The sequence below is a fragment of the Ptychodera flava genome, chromosome 13, assembly GCF_041260155.1.
Source record: "Ptychodera flava strain L36383 chromosome 13, AS_Pfla_20210202, whole genome shotgun sequence".
Lineage (NCBI taxonomy): Eukaryota > Metazoa > Hemichordata > Enteropneusta > Ptychoderidae > Ptychodera > Ptychodera flava.
Window position 1 is genome coordinate 22,981,557 of NC_091940.1, and position 21,949 is coordinate 23,003,505.

At 36.9% G+C, this 21,949-nt stretch overlaps 1 protein-coding gene across 2 annotated transcripts in view; it reads right to left on the reverse strand.

Moving 5' to 3' along the window:
- The window catches only part of LOC139147860 (cyclic GMP-AMP synthase-like receptor 1), a 51,260-nt gene extending 30,445 nt beyond the window's left edge, over positions 1-20,815 (reverse strand). Inside the window, exons 1-4 of one of the 2 annotated variants that reach the window (XM_070719074.1) lie at positions 19,972-20,815; positions 14,836-15,067; positions 13,787-13,937; positions 7,604-11,334 (exon numbers count right to left, since the gene is read on the reverse strand). In XM_070719074.1, the coding sequence (XP_070575175.1) occupies positions 11,068-11,334; positions 13,787-13,937; positions 14,836-15,067; positions 19,972-20,686 (1,365 nt within the window). In that variant the 5' untranslated portion in view covers positions 20,687-20,815 and the 3' untranslated portion in view covers positions 7,604-11,067. Of the gene's footprint in view, positions 1-7,603; positions 11,335-13,786; positions 13,938-14,835; positions 15,068-19,971 lie in introns of those variants that run through there. The other variant, XM_070719073.1, reaches the window with a different exon arrangement.
- Positions 20,816-21,949: the final 1,134 nt, after the last annotated feature.

Genomic DNA, 21,949 nt, shown 5'->3' on the forward strand with positions numbered 1-21,949 from the left:
TCTGCTGAGCTTGTTTTTGAATATAACCTGGCTTGTTAGGTATCATTAGAAAGATAATTCACTAATCTTTAGAATGACATATTGTAACATGCAATATATTCTATAGTTTTCATGATATATAACAAAACTTACCTCTCACCCCAAAGTTTACATTGAAAATTTCTGTCATAGCTAGAACCAAATTCTACAAATTTTTAGTTTGACACAAAAAATCTGGCCGTTTTTGCTATAAAATCTATTTTATTTGGTACAGGGACATGTCAGAAATATGAAATAGACTTTTAACAGAAGAAATATTGGGAATCTACAGCTGTAACAGTCATATTTTAAGGGTACTGCAAAATCACAGTATTGCAGATTTGCATGCATTTTTGTTAAATTTTTCTTCTTATAAGTTATCTGCTGAGCTTGTTTTCAATATGACCTGGTTTGTTAGGTATCATTAGAAAGATAATTTACTAATCTTCAGAATGACATATTGTAACATGCAAGATCTTCTATAGTTTTCATGATAAGTAACCAAAACCTACCCCTTACCCCAAAGTTTACATTGAAAATTTCAGTCATAGCTAAAACCAAATTCTACAATTTTTTAGCTAGACACAAAAAAGTCTGGCCGTTTTTGCTATTAAATCTGTTTTATTTGGTACAGGGACATGTAAGAAATATGAAATAGACTTTTAACAGAAAAAATATTAGGACTCTACTACTGAAACAGTCATATTTTGACGGGTACCGCAAAATATCAGTGTTGCAGATTTGCATGCATTTTGTTAAATTTTTCTTCTTATAAGTTATCTGCTGAGCTTGTTTTTGAATATAACCTGGCTTGTTAGGTATCATTAGAAAGATAATTTACTAATTTTTAAAATGACATATTGTAACATGTAATATCTTGCATAGTTTTCATGAAATATGACCAAAACGTACCCATACCCAACGTACCCCATACCCCAAAATTTACATTGAAAATTTCTGTCATAGCTAAAATCAAATTCTACCATTTTCTTTACCTAGACATATAGGCCTAAAATCAGGCATTTATTTGTATGAAATCTATTTCATTTTGTAATGGGTCATGTCAAAAATATAAAATAGACTTTTAACAGAAAAAAGATTGGAATTCTGTAGTTGTAACAGTCAGATTTTGAAGGGTACAGCAAAATCTCAGTATTCCTGACTTGCGTGCATTTTTGTTGAATCTATCGTCTTTTAAGTCATCTGCTGAGCTTTTTATAGAATATAATGTAAGTTGTTAGGTATCATTAGTAAGATTATTTACTAGTCTTTAAAATGACATATTGTAACATGCAATATCTTGTACAGATTTTTATGAAATATGACCAAAACTTACCCAATACCCCAAAATTTACATCGAAAACTACTGTCATAGCTAATATCAAATTCAAGCAATTTTTTACGCAGACATAAAAAATTAGGCAATTTTTTGTATGAAATCTGTTTAATTTGTACTTGGCCATATCAGAAATATGAAATGAACTTTTAACAGAAAAAGTATTGGGATTCTATAGCTGTAACAGCTGTATTTTTAAGGGTACAGCACAATCTCAGTATTTCTGATTCGTATGCGTTTTTGTTAAATCTGTCATCTTATAAGTAGTCTACTGAGCTTGTTATTGATTATAGCCGGGTTTGTTTAGTATCATTGGAAAGGTAATTAACTGGTATTTACAATGAAATATTGTAACAGGCAATATCTTGTATAGTTTTCATGGAATATGACCAAAACGTACCCCATACCCCAAGGTTTATATTGAAAGTACTGTCATAGATAACGTGATCAATTTCCGTGAATTTTTAGCTAGACATGATAAAAATAGCTCTGTTTTGGTATTCAATCTGTTATATATGGTACTGGGTCATGTCAGAAATGTGAAATAGACTTTTAACAGAAAAAATATTTGGACTGTATAGTTGTATCAACCATATTTTGAAGAGAAATGCAAAATCGCAGTACCGCAAACTGGCACCTTTTTTGTTAAATTCTTCTTCTTGTAAGTCATCTGCTGAACTTATTTTTTAAAACAACCTGGCTTGTGAGGTATCATTAGTGGGGCAATTTATTCTTCTTTAAGATGACATATTGTAATATACAATGTCTTTCATAGTTTTCCTGGAATATGGTCAAACTTTACCCCATACCCAAAAAGTTCAAATCGCAAATACGGCTTATCTTAAATCTACCATTTTTTGCTGCACATAATACAAAAGGCAATTTAAATTTAAAATCTGATTTATTTGTTACAAAAGTATGTCACAAGTATAAAATTACCTTTTTAACGGGAAGATGATACAATTTAGTAGCCACTTGGATCATTTTTGGAGGGGGAACCCATATATTGCAAATGTATGTGTTTCGGCAAATTTGCCCTGATACCTGGGTACCCTTCCAAATATGATCCAAAAGGCTACAAAATCATATTATGTTCCTGTTAAAAGTTAATTCCATATTTGTAACATACTTTTCTAACAAAAACACAGATTTCGTAGATTGCATACAAGCATTGCCTTTTGTATATAAAGTTAATAAATTGTAAAAAAAGGTCGAGTTTCAGATTTGCAGTAATTTGCTGTGTAAACCTTGGGGTATGGGGTAAGCTTTGGTCCTATTTCATGAAACCTAAACAAAACATTGCATATTACAATATGTCATTTTAAAGACCAGTAAATTACCTTTCCATTAATACCTAAGAAGCCAGGTTATGTCAAAAATCAAGCTCAGCAGATGACTTATAAGAAGACAGATTTAACAAAAAAGCAAGCGAGTTTTCAATACTGTGATTTTGCGAGACCCTTCAAAATATGACTGTTACAGCTGTAGATTCCCAATATTTTTTCTGTTAAAAGTCTATTTGATATTTCTGACATGTCCCTGTACCAAATAAAATAGATTTAATAGCAAAAACGGCCAGATTTTTTGTGTCAAGCTAAAAAAATTGTAGAATTTGGTTTTAGCTTTGACTGCAATTTTCAATGTAAACTTTGGGGTAAGGGGTAAGTTTTGGTTATATATCATGAAAACTATAGAAGATATTGCATGTTACAATACGTCATTTTAAAAATTAGTGAATTATCTTTCTAATGATACCTAACAAGCCAGGTTATATTCAAAAACAAGCTCAGCAGATAACTTATAAGAAGAAAAATTTAACAAAAATGCATGCAAATCTGCAACACCGTGATTTGCGGTACCATTCAAAATATGACTGTTACAGTAGTAGATTCCCAATATTTTTTCTGTTAAAAGTCTATTTCATATTTCTGACATGTCCCTGTACCAAATAAAACAGATTTAATAGCAAAAAGGGCCAGATTTTTTGTGTCAAGCTAAAAAAATTGTAGAATTTGGTTTTAGCTATGACAGAAATTTTCAATGTAAACTTTGGGGTAAGGGGTAAGTTTTGGTTACATATCATGAAAACTATAGAATATATTGCATGTTACAATATATCATTCTAAAGATTAGTGAATTATCTTTCTAATGATACCTAACAAGCCAGGTTATATTGAAAAACAAGCTCAGCAGATAACTTATAGGAAGACAGTTTTAACAAAAATGCATGCAAATCTGCAACACTGTTATTTTGCGGTACCCTTCAAAATATGACTGTTACAGCTGTAGATTCCCAATATTTTTCTGTTAAAAGTCTATTTCATATTCTGACATGTCCCTGTATCAAATAAAACAGATTTTAGTGTCTTTTGACTTTCAATTGTCATATCACAGTATCTTTGATGTATACAGCAAGTTTCACACTACAATCAAGTTAATTCAGATATATATCCCTAATTAGGAAAGTTCATTAAATATGCAAATTCGGAATTGGCTGAAGTAAAACTGCTAAATGACTTTCAATAATGTTGTATCATAGTATCTTTAATGTATATAGCAAGTTTCATCAATTTTGGTCCAGTCACTTCAGATATATATCCCTAATTAGCAAAGTTCATTAAATAAGCAAATTCGGAATTGGCTGCAGTAAAAATGCTTAATGACTTTCAAGAATGTTGTATCATAGTAGCTTCAATACATGTAGCAAGTTTCATCAACTTTAGTCCAGTCAATTCAAATATATATCCCTTATTAGCAAAGTTCATTAAATATGCAAATTAGGAATTGGCTGAAGAGAAAATGCTAAATGACTTTCAATAATATTGTATCATAGTATCTTCAATACATGTAGCAAGTTTGGTCAATTTTGATCGAGTCAATTCAGATATATATCCCTAATTAGGAAAGTTCATTAAATATGCAAATTAGCAATTATCTTTCATGTCACCCCTTAATGATTCCCACTGCTGATATATCTTGGTGTGATCAACATTTGTAGCAAATCTCATCAAATTGTGTGCAGTGGTTTTTAATGTATATCCGTTTTTTCTAAAATCATTAATTATGCAAATGAGCAAAACGTATGCAAGCCACACCCACCAAAAACTAATCAGTTCTTGCCATATGCTAACTAAATCTATGTACCAGATTTGATTCTGATTTGATCAGCCGTTTTTGAGATATCGGACCAACAGACAGACAGACACACAGACAGACAGACAGACAGACACACAGACAGACAGACAGACAGACAGACGGACAGACAGACAGACAGACAGACATCGCTGCGACATATGCTCACATGTGTGAACACGTGGAGCAAAAAAGGACATTTTAAAAGTACTCTGACTCAGAGTTTCATATAGAAGGCCTACGTGATGCCATATTTTTCCTATTTTCTCTTGAAGGCATGATAAAGGCATTTTGTTTCGTTTTTAATGACATTTTCACAAAAATACCACCTTTTCATAGAAATTAATACGATTTAAGGGATCACTATAATCGACGTGTTTTTGTTTTGTTCGATGAAAACAATACTTTAATTTTTACAGTATTCTATCATTTTGTAAAATTTAAGCTGTGAAAATTTCGATTTCATTAAACTTTCGTTATAATTACTCTCATCCAATTATCCCAATTTAGTTCCAATTGTTTTCTAAAAGCGCCTGTGCCCAGTCTCTAACGTCATCAATGGGCCTATTTCTCGTGGCACAAAAAGCTGACTCTCCAAAGGATCTCCATTATTTTCTTTATTCTTAATTCTATTCTTATTCCTAGTAAGTGGATTTACTAATATCATAACAGAGAAAATTGAAGAAGTATACTTCATAAAATGCTGTCGCGTTGACGGTTGATTGTCACGGCCTGGCGGGCAAGCAACTATACTGCGTACGCCCGAGCTGACGACAAAATTAAAGCTTACATTGAAGATTAACTATAGGCTGTTCTGTACTTCTTGTACACCAAGAATTGTCCGTTCCCCGCCCTGCATCAGTGACACTTCCAACGCTTTGTGTGTCCAATTTGTAGTATATGTCCGCTCAACATATCTGAAACGTCACGCTGAGAGCGTCATACATCCTGAAACGGTGCAATAACTGTTGAAGGTATTCGATTCTATTTATGGTTGCCAATCACAGATTTTCATCACATATCAGACGGGCAAGCAAACAAAAGGTGCGCCATCGATAAAAGAATAATGCTGTTGAATTCGAATTATTGCGAGTAAAGATGACCGACAACATCTTTCATCATGTAGCCTAGGGATGCATGGAAATTAATGTGTGGTGACCGATTTGATGAGACTAAAGAAGATATTGTTCTACATTATGTTTACTTTGTAAGAAAGTATTTTATTTCGATAATTTGACGTTCCTTTAGCCAGCATATTTACGTAAAACCGCATAGCGTGTTCCGTTTAAAGATCAACAGTGAAAAGTTGCAAACGTGACAGAGAAAATACATACTTGGAAATATTCGATCATAGAAAACGGTAGCTGAAGAAAGAAAAAAACTACAAGCGCACTTTTAGTTGGTTCGAAAGTTTGAAATTGTCAGCGCAACTGTTCGTCAAGAATGAGCGTTGCTTCGACATATTCAGAATGAAAGTTTTAATCGACTACACAACACGGATAAAGAAATCTTGAAAATCGTGCAAACAATTCGAAAAAACTCTAGCATTTTCAAAGGCTTTCATTAGAAAAGCACAATAACATGTCGATTATAATAACAGCGAATTTTTTCTAAAATGTTCAGTTTAGATTAATAGTCCGGCAGCCAGTGGGGTAAACCTTGCTTTGTGGTCTTAAGTTTTTTTCTTGGTGGATTTCGTTTGTCAAGACCACCACAAAAAGAAATATAATTACTGGCCCTCTGTCAGCATTGAGCAATTTGAGAAAATTAGCATAATCAAAATGGCCGCCAGCTTATTGCACTTTATATGAGAAAGAAGACTAAATGGCTTTTTACATACTGTAACTTTGTTTTTCTCGTTTAATCACCAAGCAGTTGCTGACGGAAAACTGGAACATAAATATTGGCATATATTATTTGAATGACATGCTAATTTGCATAATTTCAAGATGGCGGCTAGCTGTAAACATGTCCGGCAGTCAGCTGCCAGTGGGGTAAACCTTGCTTTGTGGTCTTAAGATTTTTTCTGGTGGATTTCGTTTGCCAAGACCACCACAAAAAGAAGTATAACTACTGGCCCTCTGTCAGCATTGAGCAATTTGAATAAATTAGCATAATCAAAATGGCTGCCAGCTTATTATTGCACTTTGTATGAGAAAGAAGACTCAAATGGCTTTATACATACTGTAACTTTGTTTGTGTACTTTTTTGTTGTAATCACCAAGCAGTTGCTAACGGCAAACTGGAACATAAATGTTGGCATATATTATTTGAATGACATGCTAATTTGCATAATTTCAAGATGGCGGCCAGCTGTAAACAATTCTTTGTTAAGCGTAACTCTACATTATTATCATTTACTGTACTTTGTGCAGTTATTTTAACACAGTAGCTTTTACATCACTGTTTTAATAGTTGCACGTACATAAACTTCTTTTTCTGTTGCAAATTTAATGTTGATAATCAGACATGTAAGCAGCCGACTAGTTTAGCCTTCGCCCATTGTCGAGTACTTGTCTGTTTACTTGCAAAAAGATTGAAACTGATGACGACAGTGTTCTGGTAATTGTGTTTCACTCTGCCAAGAGCCTCTGTTATGTTTCTATGTAAGTTAGTGATCTTTATGCCTGTGCTGAAACCAACCTGAGTTGTGATTTTCTAACCGAAACAATGATTAAGTAAGGTGGGAACATTTTCCTAGCTCGACTATCAATGCATTTTATGTACATTTAAGAAAAAACGTTGTGATTTACACTACTTTCGAGGTGACATCACATTGAATCCATGATTAGTCACACTTTGTGTATCAGAAAAAGACTATGGGTTTGGAGTATAATGACTTATAGAAGATATTTCCAAAGTTACTCGGGTTCTCTAAAGGTAAAAAGGGGAAGGCGGCTCAACACACCATACTATTTTTGAGGATGTTCAGTTTTTTCGTATTTTACTCTTAATATGTGTATGTTTTGGGTGTTAATTTATTTTTGGATGTACTATGACGATTCGTCGTTCGGTCTGTAGTGTCAAAATCATTTGTGATCCATTTAAAGTGTATTTCGAAACTCTTAAATGTGAGTTCTCTTCAGTCTCTAAATATTGTTATCCTTATTGTGTTCGTGTATGACCTCTAGAATTACATTTGTTCATTTAGTAACGAAACTATTATTGATATATTTGGATCTGAATCCAATCCAGTGTGAGATTGCATTGTCTGTGTATGGCCTGTTTTCCTTTGGATGTTGTTGAACTCTCTTGTTCTTTACTTATGTGTTTATTTGTTTGTTTTTTTTCTCTTTTTCATTGATCCTTTGCGTTGATTTTGGCTCTTACTACAAGTAATTCATCTTTTAAGTTTTGTTTCTCTTGTATGCTATTATTGGTTTTTCAGGGAACAAAAACTGAAGACGTTCATTGCTTTCAATTATTTTCCATTTCATTGTTAGTGCTTTTATATCGTTTGTTCTAATTTGTGGACTGTATTTGGTTGCGTATGTATATTAGTTTTGTTATTATTGATTTTCCCTAGTTTGAGGTACGATTCGCACTTTGTGTGTCCAGCTTCCTTTTTCTGATTGTGCGATTTCTGTGGTCTTACAACCTTGTTTTTGTTTTGTTTCTGTTTTTTGTTAAAATTCAACTTTCTTGTCAAAGTCTTGGTTATTAGTATATGTTGTTACACAGGCATATCTCAGCAATTTACCTTAATTAAACCAGTAAAAATACCTTTTTGGGTCGCACGAGTTTCTGGCTAGATATTGAAATGGTCCGTTATTTTGGTGTGAGTTTTTGTGTCGAGAATTCTCCCTTTATTGTATCGTTGACTTTGTAAATCATTAATGACACTTTGAGGAGAATACTCTATTGTAAATTTGAAAGTTCAGTGTAACTTATTGATGTTAGCCATAAATTCACATTCAGCTCAGTTTCTGTTCTCGTATAGATCATGAAAACATCATCTCTGAATCGTTTCCAAAAGGAAAGTCTGCTTCTGTGTAGTTTAATGACCTCAGTTTCAAGGTTATAGAATGTTGTATCAGCGATTTCCGGCGAAACTGGTGAACCCAGGCTACAACCACAAATCTGTCTTAGACGTTTCTGTTAAATTCAACCGTGTTATGTTGCAGAATTATCGTTAGTAATTCTTTAGTGGAACGCTTCGATCTTTTCTTTATATTTTACAGCTGTACTGAATCAAGTGCGTTTTGTGACAGCTTGCTTCAGTTTGTGGAGTATTTGTGTACATCGAGATTACATCCAGAGTGACTAGTAATGCATTATGTTGTATTGTTATCTTGCTTAGTTTGTTGGTAAAGTCCGTTGTGTCTTTAATGTACATTGGCTGGTTTTGTACAATCAGTTTTAAGAAATAGTCTATCTTATGTATTCCGATATTTTGTGTGTTGGGCTAGAGCAGCCATAAATAATTTGGACCGTGACGACAAATGAATTTTGCTGATGCTGGTGACTTTTTTGAATTTTTGGAGTGATACTGCGTTGGTGTGCACATTATGTGTATTCAAGGGATCATGATATTTGAACGTATCATTTGTCTATTGTTTATTTTAGTACATGTCCGTGTAGCTTTCTGGTTGTGTTGTCTCTGTCATTTATATGCACTTTTGTATCGTAATCTCTTTTGGCTTAAAAGTCTGTGACTTTCTTCAATGTAATCTGTTTAATTTGATATTGCTATTCGATGTCCCCTTTCTTTATCTAATGGTTTTATGGTATGTTATGGTTCAATTTGATAGTGTTTTAATGGCATTTTTTCTGCCTATGATATGTTAGATTTGGTTGTATTGAAATGAATTTCGGAATTTTCCAGGGATAGATTTTAAGCCTCTATTCAATGTTATTTCAGGAGTTAATAGTTTAACACAATTGGAATTAATTTGGGATAACTGGATGAGGACGTAATGTCGATTTAATCTTCAAATGCAATCTAATCTGCTTTTCTTTTATATTACACACTTGCTTTTATGAGTAATTTGCGATACTGCAACATTCAGCTATATGGCACCGAACACTTTCAGAAATTTGCAAAATATGAAAATCCAATTATCCCAAATTAGTTCCAATCGTGCTGTTCATATTCCGAGAGATATTTAATACATTTAGAGTTCTTAGGGATTTGTATTTGGTACACCTGTTTGCGTCTTATTTTTTGTTTGTTTTTTCTTTAATTAATTATTTTCTTTTGCTTTCAATGTCAGAGAAGATTTCCTCAATCTGTTAAATTTTCCCTGTGTGTATTTTGAATTGAGGCCTGGCCGTCCTATTTCAATGGTAGTTCTTTGGCTGAAAAATTTGGTGGCCCTGAAAAAGTGCCCTTTTGTTTGGTATGGGGATGTAGTTTTTTGTACGTAACAACTTATATTTTGAGTTTATGTGTAAGTTGTTATTTGACTTCTTCTTCGAAACGTCCGAGGAGCTTCTTTGCTTGTTGTATTTGGTCTCTTTCTGTTAGAGATTGTATTCCTTGTAAGACTGTTGTGGTATTTTCGTTTGCCAGTTATTAGACCGGTATTATTTGTGTTCGGGCACGTGTATAATGTTGGGAGAGCTGTATGAAACACGGAGCCTACTTTTACCTCGTTGTAGACTTTTTGATTCGCCATAGTGTCCCAACACTGTGTCCAACATTATAGAATACAAAGATATTTAACATATTAAGAGCAACATAGGAAAACACTGAATATCCGCAAAAATAGTATGGTGTGTGGAGCTGCCTTCCCCTTTGCCGCACCAATTCATTTAGCATTCATTGTAGCATTGTTTATAATCTACTTTGATACAGTTCAAGCTTTCCTATAAAATATGGTTTATGTGTTAATTTATGCAAATTAGTATTTAAATTTATTCATATATGATTACTAACCTTTTTTAGTTGAAGCACTAATAGAAATGTGCTTTTACTAGCAGACTTTAACAATATAAAGCCTACTTCTACTGCTTCCAATGGTAATTTGTGATAATTTTGTGTTAATTTATGCAAATTAGTATTTACATTTATTCATCTATGATTACTAACCCTTTTTTAGTTGAAGCACTAATAGAAATGTGCTTTTACTAGCAGACTTTAACAATATAAAGCCTACTTCTACTGCTTCCAATGGTAATTTGTGATAATTTGGCGGCCATTTTGTTTATGCTAATTATCTAAAATTGCTCAATACTGACAGAGATCCAGTAACTATTTTTTTCACTTTGGTTATCTTGACTAGCAAAATCCGGTTTAAAAAAAACTTAAGACCCTAAAACAAGGTTCAGGACAAAAAGTGGATTTGGCTGCCGGACTATAATCTACAGAATGAAATAGAAGTTGATCGACCAGGTACGCGGAAAGCACGATACGAAACACAGTTCACACGCCGAACTGCAGGAATTATTACTGATAAACAAAACTGTGTTCTAATCATGCAAACACCATACATTGTGACAAGAAATTACGAATCGGATTTTAAAGGAGAAGATTGTCAAGCCTTACTCAAAAGCATCGTAGTTGCAATACAAATGTCAATGGACCAACTCTCTAAGTGAAAAAGCCTAGTAACTACAAAGCTTGACTGTCACATCAAATTTTAGATAAAGGACCATGTAGAACAATTAGCGGCTAAATATTGCTTTGGGTTCTGTAAGAAACTTCGCATTCTTCTGGCCACATCGTGGAGTTTACCTCGGTCTGCCTTCTGGAGGAGATTTACCTCTTGGATGAAGAAATGCGGACAGCTGCCTGTTTCCACATAATGAAGAACTCTTTGGAACAAGTCGTTGAAACGTTGGACGATGTTACTAGAATTCCAGTCTTGAGGGTACGGTGTTTCTCCTAATTCCCAAAGGAGGGCGGTCTAGAACAATTAAGGTAAAATACATGAAGACAAACTGAGTAAGGGAAAAATACTTCGATCTTGAGGGATGATTTCAAGTGTAAATATCTGCTAGGCGAAAATTAGCTGTAGCCTTGCTACCGTTGTATGCACTGCACTTAAAAGTGTCTACAGTCTATTCTACTCAAGCAATAATGTCAAATTTTGGAAAGCGAAAAAGAAATTGCTTGTCGCTAATCTGAGCACCCTCTCAAAAGATCTAACGGCGGCATCAACAATTTAGAGAGAACTAGTTATGCAACTAAATTTAGAGAGAGCTAGGACTCACGATCAAAGGATGGCAAGTTAGAGCCCCGGCATGGCTGTGGTGTTGTGTCCTTGAGCAAGGCACTTTATTCCTCATTGCTTCTCCCCACCCAGGAGTGATGGGTACCTGGTAGGACACAGGTTGTTATGTGTGCTTTTAGCTCTGCTGCGCTTATTGGCTGCACATGTGAGCTGTTGTTTACTCCCCAGGGAGTTGAGTGGTATCATATTAGGTCCAGTGACCAGGGGTAATAATAATTGTAAAAGCGCCTTGATCACATGTACTTGTGGATATGTGCGCTATATAAGAACCCAATACAGGTGCCGCCAACTAAGCTGTTCGTGCAAAAAGGTGTTCGTGCGACGTTTTTCAGCGGGCGGGCAAATTTCAAAACTAATCAGCGGGCGGGGAGAAAAAATCTATATTTACTGTGGGCGGGGAAGAAATTTCACTATTTTCAGTGGGCGGGGAGAAAATTTTTGACAGTGGGCACCGGAAGATACGTAGAGGGAGGGGAAAGCGGCGTGGTTGATAGAACTTGAGGGGAGATTTAGCACCTAACTTAGAGGGGAGCAATGTTCCAAGCTATACTGCCAGCTGCTCCCATGGTTTGCGTTGATCTGGGTTGCCTAGTAGGCATCTAGTTGGCAATGGGAAATTTCAGTAGTGGGGAGAGGGCAGAGGGGAGCCTAAAATGTTGTGGGGAGTGGGGAGCGGGCAGACTATAGATACTGGAGGGCAGCGGGCATCAAAATTCAGTGGGAGGGCATATTTTCCGTGTATGCCAGAGGGAGGGCAGTTACGAACAGCTCTACTTTCCCCTCCAAATTTTGGATCAAGGTCAAAAATACGAAAAATCGGTATATCAGACTTCAAAACATGTTTTGTGATGATTTTGCGAAATTCATGAAATTTACCAGTTGGCGGCACCTGCCAATATTATTATTATTATCATAGTTTTGTAACTAAGGCTATATTTAGCGGTGTCCGTGGGGACTTATAGGTTTGGTCATGTCCGTGCGTACGTCCGTCCGTCCGTCCGTCCGTTCATGCAGATATCTCAGAGATGCCTGGAGTGATTTCATTCAAACTTGGTACAACAAGGATTACTTAATATGTCATACATATGCATGTCGATTTGTTTTGTGATACGATCAAATATTGCCGTCATGAGGCCATTTTGTTACGATTTTTCATGTACGGAGCCATAACTCAGACATGTTTAAACCAATTTTAGTCAAAGTTGGTACAAGGACATTGACCTATGTCATACATATGCACGTCAATTTGTTTCACGATATGATCCAATATAGCCGCATTGCGGCCAATTTGTCACAATTTTTCATGTCCTTAGCCATAACTCAGGCACTCTCAACCGATTTTATTCAAAGTTGGTACAAGGACATTGACCTATGTCACACACTACATACATATGCACATTGATTTGTTTTGTGATACGATCCAATATGGCCGCCATGCGGCCATTTTGTTACGATTTTTTCATGTACGGAGCCATAACTCAGACATGTTTCAACCGATTTTATTCAAAGTTGGTACAAGGACATTGACCTATATCATACATATGCACGTCAATTTGTTTCACGATATGATCCAATATTGCCGCATGGCGGCTATTTTGTCAAATTTTTTTCATGTCCTTAGCCATAGTGATATATCCACAAATACTACGTCAAATTTGATTAAACTTGGTACAGATGTTGATCTCATAGTGTTGTAAATACAATTCAATGACACTTAGCAGTATCATTTAAATTAATTGCTAGTTTGCATTTACATAATGAATTTTTTGTTTTTAGGGTAAATATCCAGCAGCACTGCATCAAACTTTATGAAATATGGTATCTGTGATAATCTGTCAGTGTTAGGATAGGATGCAATAATGTTTGGCAGCATCCTGTCGATTAATTACTAATTGACTCATTTAATGACCTTTTGTAATTAGGATGGTGGCCTAGATTGGTTTTACGTTTTCATCACTATGGAACTCATTCTTGGCCATTGAGCCCCATCTGTATCGCAGTATTTTTACCACAGACCTAATTAATGAAGATGACTCAATCCTCTCTGAGAACTTGTAATTATAGTACCCATTAACAAGTGGGGACTTGTTTATATGTAAACCTGACTCACAAACTCAGAACTTACCTTCAAATGATAGGAGTTGATACCATCACCGTCGGGGCACAGAAAATCTTCTCGTAGCTTCTTAAGAATGCATAGACACTTTTTCCTACATCCTCCGTCCTCATCGACATCAGAGAGCAACGCCCTCTCCATGGCAGCAGTTGACATGTGCCTGGATAAACCAATGAGATGAAAGGTTTCAGTGGTTGAGTGTTCCTTCGAGCACTACGCATATGTGCTCACATCATTACATTGCGATTTTCAACTACATTTTCTGGTGATATTCAGCGCCTCGAGGGTGCATATACAGTGAGAATCGAAATTCTGATTTTTGCCAATGAATGGGGAGTCTTGCTGATTCTCGCCAAAAAACGGCGAGTCTTGATGATTCTCGCCAGTGAATTTCAATTCTCACTGTACTTGGTGAGAATTTCCATTCTCACCGGTGAGAATTTGTTCTCACACTTGATTCTCGCCAAGGAGTGCATTTCTCACCAATCTCCAGTGGAGATAAAAATTTTCTCACTGACAGCGATGAGAATAAGAACAGATTCTCACTGATTGCGAGAAAGCGTCATTTTCTCGCTCTAGTCTCGCAATTTTTCCCTATAGTGATAGTATATGTCAGTTCATGGATCATGGAGAGAGAGAGAGAGAGAGAGAGAGAGAGAGAGAGAGAGAGAGAGAGAGAGAGAGAGAGAGAATGTATGCATTTTGTTTGCCATGTGAATGCATACGAATTGGAATCTGTGGATGCACACGTAAATACTTAATAGTTTGAAATTCAGTAGTTCATGCAAAACCTAACAGAGTGGTACGTCAGTTATTTACTTATACTGGCTGAAATTACAAAACATCAGATAGTAGCACATATGATCACAGAGGGTAAAGTGGGAGGTACGAACCCTTTTCGAACTGTTTTTATACAAGGAAATGCCATTAACTCTCCTGGGACTTTTATTATCCTGTTAGAATATACATGAGTTTGAAAAAATTGAAAGTCCGCCTATTTCCTCTCTGAAACAATACGTGAACGCTCACTCAATAACATGACTACTTGTGTAACCTACCAATAGTAATCTTTCTTGGGTACGAAGTAACAGGAAATATTCCGCACTTTTTCCTGCATGTATGACGGCCACCAAGCGCCACCATGCGGCCAAGGTATACATGACGGCAGACCTGCTCCCCTTTCTGGTATAGCTGCAGGTGCAAGATCAACGTAGACCACTCGGTTCCAAGTTTTAATGACTATAGTGATGGCTGGACCATGTGTTGGTGGGTCTGCAAACAAGACGGTACCTGACAACGACATACACATACTCCATGAGCTTAACGATCTAAAAACATATTCACGCGCAAATGCGTACTCCTGCTAAAGAATCGTTCATGAACTTGAAGATTAGCGAAAATAGCAGCATTGCAACTAAATTGTGTTCTAAGCCAGCTGAAAGACTTGAACTTTGCTCATTTTTTTTCAGTAAATCATGGCATAAAAATCAGTGGTAACATGCAAAACTAGTACTAGAGAACCAAATCACTCAGGATGATTTTCGTAAACTTGAAGTTCAAAATTACCACCAATCCTATGTTGACTCCAAGGGGAAATACAATTTCCAATGTTAACAAAAATCAGCCCTTGAAAACTTCAATTACTCCAAAGAAATATGAGCGCTTAGGGACTGGTCAGTTTCTTCGGCCTGGGGGGCGGTGGATTCATGGGGGGTCACCCTGTTTTTGACTTTGGTGATAGGGGGTCACCATGTTTTTGAAATGCCCAATAGGGAGTCAGTGTGTTCTTGAATTTCTACGTGGCTCATACTTGCGAAAAATACATCGCGCCAGCCACAAATTTCGTCATTCAGTTGTATTGGGCGCGTATCTCTAATAATAAAAAGATATATTTTTCAGAGCCGCGTCCTAGTACAAAACTTTACTAGAAAGCATATGCAAGCAAAAGCGAAGTTCCAGAGACCAGAGCAGCGGAAGAAAAGAGAATGTGTGACGAAGATTGGTACAGAATGAAAGAGTGCTTGGGATTTTAATATGCAGAACAACAGAATACAACTAAAAGCAAGGCAGTCCAGGGAATTACAGTACACAGATTACAAATGCCTACATGTACGGTAAAAACGCAACAGATACATACGGGGGCGACAACGCACGGAAATGTATATCAGACGAGAGGAGACATCGGACCTAGGCCGTTCGAACTTGAAAACCGAGGCCACATGCATTTTCATTTGATTAAAAGCAATTAACGCTTCATCTGTTAAGAGGTTTTACCACTGACTAAAACAATGTCCATTGCTATGTCGCTGTTTTCACAAGATACTGACCGTTTGATCTTGGAAAGTTGAGTTGCTTTTATGTGCAGCCAACGCATGCCGGTGCGGTGACAGACAGTTCACTTAGCCCTGCGTACAGGTCTGTGTGTTCCCGGCGTTATACGGCCTCCACCACAGCCCTGCAACGGTCTATGGAGATAACTGGCGACCGTTTTTTTGTTGCGGTCCGGATCCGGACCGCAACGAAAAAACGGTCTTTTTGGCCGAAATTCTGCTCTATCGGGGCAAAATCCTTTCCATGCCTACCTTTACCTCCTAACCGACCCCAGAAATGATGCGATTAACTTCTCCTAACGTCCAAAACCGCTCGTTTTCTGAAACGTAACGTACTCGAAAAGTTGTTTACCCATAGAGGTCGCCATTTTGAATCTCGCCAGTTACCTCTATGGACCGTTGCAGGGCTGTGGTGGAGGCCGTATAACGCCGGGAACACACAGACCTGTACGCAGGGCTAACAGTTCACTATGCTATGCCTAGCTCTGCATGGCAGGGCTGTGTGTTACCGGCGTTAAACGGCCACTCAGAAATACGGCGGGCAGTTTCTCCGCCGAAAACAGCCGATTTTGAATCCAAAACTTGCATTGATCTTCGTTTTCGAGCACACCCACCTCGCCTAGGTACACGATGTGCCAAGCCGCGCTTGTAAACTTACGCAAAGCCTAATTTTCTCTCTCTATGCGAGGGAAGCGTTCGTATCCGCCGCCATTGTTAATCTCATTCAACCCATGAGCACTCGGGTGAAAGCGTGAGTCTAAACCATATGGAAGGCTAAACCAAATGGAAGGCGTATGACGTAACAGTATAGCGCCACGTACGGCGAGTATTTAGAGAAAAATAAAAAGCAAAAAGCAACAAAAAACAAAGCGAAAGAAAGCTAGAATTATTAAAAGCTGAACGCAATATGATAGTTGTGCAATGCAAAATAAAAAATAAATAAATAAACAAACAAGAAATGCCCGTGGAACCCGTCAGAGCTGAGCGATGACGTCATAAGCGTGTCGCAATGCATTCTGGGTAATGAAGGTAAAATTTGTGTATAGCATGTTCTATGGTAGTAATACCGGAAATAGAGAAAGAAAGAAAGAAGGAAAGTGAGCAAACACTAAGAGTTCCAGAGCTTGTCTCTGGAACTAAATATATAGACTATATATAGACATATATGTATCTGAGATACCTGAATGTTTAAAATTTTTCGAAGGGCGCATTTCTTTAAAATATCAAACAATATTTTTTCAGCATGCCCTTTAGCTGCATGACTTTCATATATCAGATATATATATCAGAGATATCTGGATGTTGAATATTTTTCCGCGCGCCCTTCGGGCGCAGTAAATTAATATATCAGAGATATATGTCAGATATATCTTGATGTCTGTAAATTGAAAGTCTGTTTTGCAAAGTGTACTAATCATTATGAAATCTGCAGTTCATATGAAAAGCATGACAGGTTCCTGATACTTTTCTGTTTCCTCTATGAGAATTGAGTATTAGAAAGCAACATGCACTAATATTTCACAATCACATTTTTCTTACAACAGTTCTGGACATCTGGTTATGCATAAAAAGAGTGGAGTACATTCACAGCTCATTCAAAATACTGTATTCAAACTTTAGAATCAACACTTTTAAGTTTCTATCTTACAACTGACATGACAACAATTTCATTAAAACACAGAATGACTGAATGTTTAAATTATACCCCCAAAATTTTATATATAATATATATATATATATATATTGATATATATATTGATATATATAAATGAAATAATTCAGTATATATATACATGTACATATACATATACATATATACATATATATGTATATACATATACATATATACATATATACAAATATATACATACGTATGTATATATGTATATGTATATGTATATGTATAATATATATATATAATATATATATATATATATATATATATATATATATATATATATATACTGAATTATTCAATTTATATTCCACCTTTTGTTTTACCTTTGTCACGCGCAGGGGTCACCCTGTTTTCGAAAGTTGGAATAGGGGGTCAGCCACTTTTTGACGTCGGCAAAAAGTAATCCACCACCCCCCCACCCCCACCCCGAAGGCCGAAGAAACTGACCAGTCCCTTAAAACTGGTTGACAAATATGTCTTGTAAAACTTTGAGAGTCTGAATATCTGTACTCAAGGCGCTTTCCACAATAGTGAGTTCTAAACTATCCTGCTGTAAATGTGGATTCAAAATCACTCGCAGTACTAAAACACCATGACCATTTTTTGAATTTTGTTCTATTTGTGAAATACTACTAAATATTGTCATTTCAAAAATCGTGTCAATGTTAAAAGTGTTAGACGAGTACTTGTCAATCAAGCATGTGTAATGACAACTGTTACTGATGACAGCTCAATATAGTGCGGGCTACCGTACCACTAACACGATTGAAACTAATTCGGGATAATTGGATGGTGTAGCAATTTCAGTTTAATCTGCAACTGTAAGCTCATCTGCTTTTCTTTTAAGTTGTACACTTGTTTTATGAGTACTTTGTAATATTGCAACATTCAGCTATAGGGCACCTAACCCTTTTGATAAATTTAAAAATATGAAAATATGACCCAAATATTATCCCAAATTAGTTCCAATCGTGTTCACTTGAATTAAACTATCAATAGTACACTAATATAGTACACAATAGTACACGATGCGTTGTGCTTACACAGCTAATAGTTGATATGTCAGCACACTTCAGACATATAAGAATAAGGAATTTACTTCTTTATAGAGAAAAAGAATGAAATATCACTAAATGTTGGGGACTGGTCAGTGATTATTGTTTTGCCGATGTCAAAAAGTGGTTGACACCCCCTATTCCAACTTTTGAAAACGGGATAACCCCTATTCGCAAACCATTAATATTCAAGAAAGGACAGCAGTAAAAACCTTGATGGTTGTGTAGACTTGCCAGCCATCCAATTATATCTCCTGAGAAGCTATTGAAAGCTACTTTAAATTTTATCAGTTGTATGTAGTGCCTGAGAGGACCTTTTCTTTTAACATTGAAACCATAAAAGCACAGGTGATAATGACAAAAACTGCCTTTTGTTAACTTATCATTTTAATCATGAAAAAACACCTTTTCACTGAAAACCTGTGACTCAACGGGAAATAGTTGCATCAATGAGAACGAAAAATATCTTGTCATTTTTGGCTTTCTAAAATATGTCACCGTGTCAAATGTATTGTGAAATATTAGTGCATGTTGCTTTCTTATATTGAATTCTAATAGAGAGAACAGAAAAGAGTCAGGAATCTGTCATGCTTTTCATATGACCTGCAGATTTCATAATTATTCGTACACTTTGCAAAACAGACTTTCAATTTGCAAACATCCAGATAGCTCTGATATCTATTTCTGATATATTAGAGTTATGCGCCAAAATGGCACGTCGAAAACTGACTGAATAATGTAATTTATGGCTAGTATGATGCTTTGCGAGACAAACTTCCATGTTCCAATATGCTAGCTGTGGGACCATAGCTGTGGTGTTTTCGGACGGGATTTCTGCCTTTCACGTGCTAGTTTTGACTTTTACGTTATTAAGCCCGCCGGCAAGGGTAATAACGTAAAAGTCAAAACCAGCGCGTAAAAGGCAGACATCCCGTCTGAAAACACCACAGCTATGGACCCAAACCTACCAATATGCAAACATCTCTGATATGTATATCTGATATATTAAAGCTACACGTCCCAAGGGCGCGATGAAAAATGCAACTAAATGATGAAATTCGTGGCTGGTACGATGCATTTTAGGCAAGTATGCCACTGTATTGTAATTAAAAACACGGATTGTGAACTGACTTTGTAGTCCAAGGGCTTCGGTGGCCTCACCAACGAGACGCTGGAACTCTTGTTTCACTCTCCAAGGTGTCAGTCGTCCAGCATCGTCGAGTGGTATCAGGTAAGATTCATCCCAAACGTCACCTACTGGTTTGTCCAGGAAGCAATATCCCCGTGGAGGATGGTCGATATGTTGACCATTAACATGGTATGGTTTTTTGATATTCAAAGGCACCATAAAGTCAAACTCGTCAGGTTTGGAGACTTTCAATCCTTCGTAGTAGCTGCCAGAAGGGATCAATTCGTTGGTGAACCTGGGATCGCGTTTGCTGACGTAATCCATGATATTTCTTAATATTGGAAGTATTTCTTGTAAAGTCTCTGTCATCTCATTCCCCTTCAGCTGCACCTTTTGGTCGTAAAACCGATTCAGGTCGGTCGATTCCAAAGACGAACAAGCCAGAGTTGTCATATATGGATAATGACTGTGATGACGCGACGAGTGAATGTTTTGACTCGAGAAGTTCTGTCGAACAACGCCCGTATTCTCCGATAATAACGAGGGCTGCCACCCATTAGGATACAGCAATGATAATAACGAGGGCTGCCACCCATTAGGATACAGCAATGGTAATAACGAGGGCTGCCACCCATTAGGATACAGCAATGATAATAACGAGGGCTGCCACCCATTAGGATACAGCAATGGTGTAGATGTCCATAATGTCATGTTCATAGGTAAATTTGTCTGTTCAGATTCAAATCGTCCGTACAATTGTCTTCGTACCTTGTAACCTGTCGTCCAAGCACGTGACGGATTGCTCTAAAAATGTCGACGTTCCAAATTTCGCCGCAGTTTTGGGTGACTCCGATTAGGAAGAGGGAATTCCCCGAAATATGCAAATACACCACAAACAACTTTCCTATAGCCGTATAACTTTCTATAGGGGTGATATCATTTTTTGAAGAGCGCCGCCATCGGCTCATGCGGACAGGTTTTGTTTGTCTTGGAATCACGCTCGATTCTGAATCAACCGCTGGCTGAAATCGTTCTGCACATGCGCAAATCGCAAGACAGAAAGACAACCTTGTAACCAGTGAAAACCCCGGTGAAATTCTGTCATTCTTTCGTAAGTTACATCACAGTCCCTCGTTGGCTATTCAGCTCTTGGACTATTCGCCCCATAGACGAGTGTACATAAGCGAGAAACAACCCAAGTCTGGAAACAGAATGGCTATTTAAACCACGCCATGTCACATTCCGTGTCCGATTTCACTGTGAAAATTAGCAAATTCATCTATCTATTACAAATTTTGACCTAGTGTTATTGGATTATGGATTGGTATGATTGCGATTATGTAACCGTCGATCGTTCCCTTAGCCCTTATCATTCTCAAAATTCATACCCGGTACTTAATTTGCTTCAAAAACGCTCGTTTTGTGTGATTATCGGCCGAATTCGACGGACACATCGTCACAACATAAGCGGCAGTTTAAGCGTGAGCAACATTCCGGGCACCTCTTGGGTACCTCCACTTTACTGACGTTGGCGCCGCCTACCCATGAGGGATGACTGGAATGTTGCTCACGCTTATGTTTTGGCGAGGTGTCTCTCGAACTCGGCCGAAAATCACACGAAATGAGCATTTTGTAAGCAGATGAAGTATCAGGTATGAATTTTCGTGTGATTTTCGGCCGAGTTCAGAAGACAACTCACCAAGACATAAGGCATGAGCAACGTTCCAGTCACCCCTCATGGGTACGCGGCGCTCACGTCAGTAAAGTGGAGGTGGCCAACGTCCACTGTGAGGTGACCGGAATGTTGCTCACGCTTATGTTTTAGCGATGTGTCCGTCGAATTCGGCCGAAAATCACACGAAACGAGCGTTTGTGAAGCAAATTAAGTACCAGGTTTGAATTTTGAGAATGATAGGGAACGGTCGACGGTTACATGATAGATGAACTTGCTACTTTTCACGGTAAATCGAACGTCGAAGA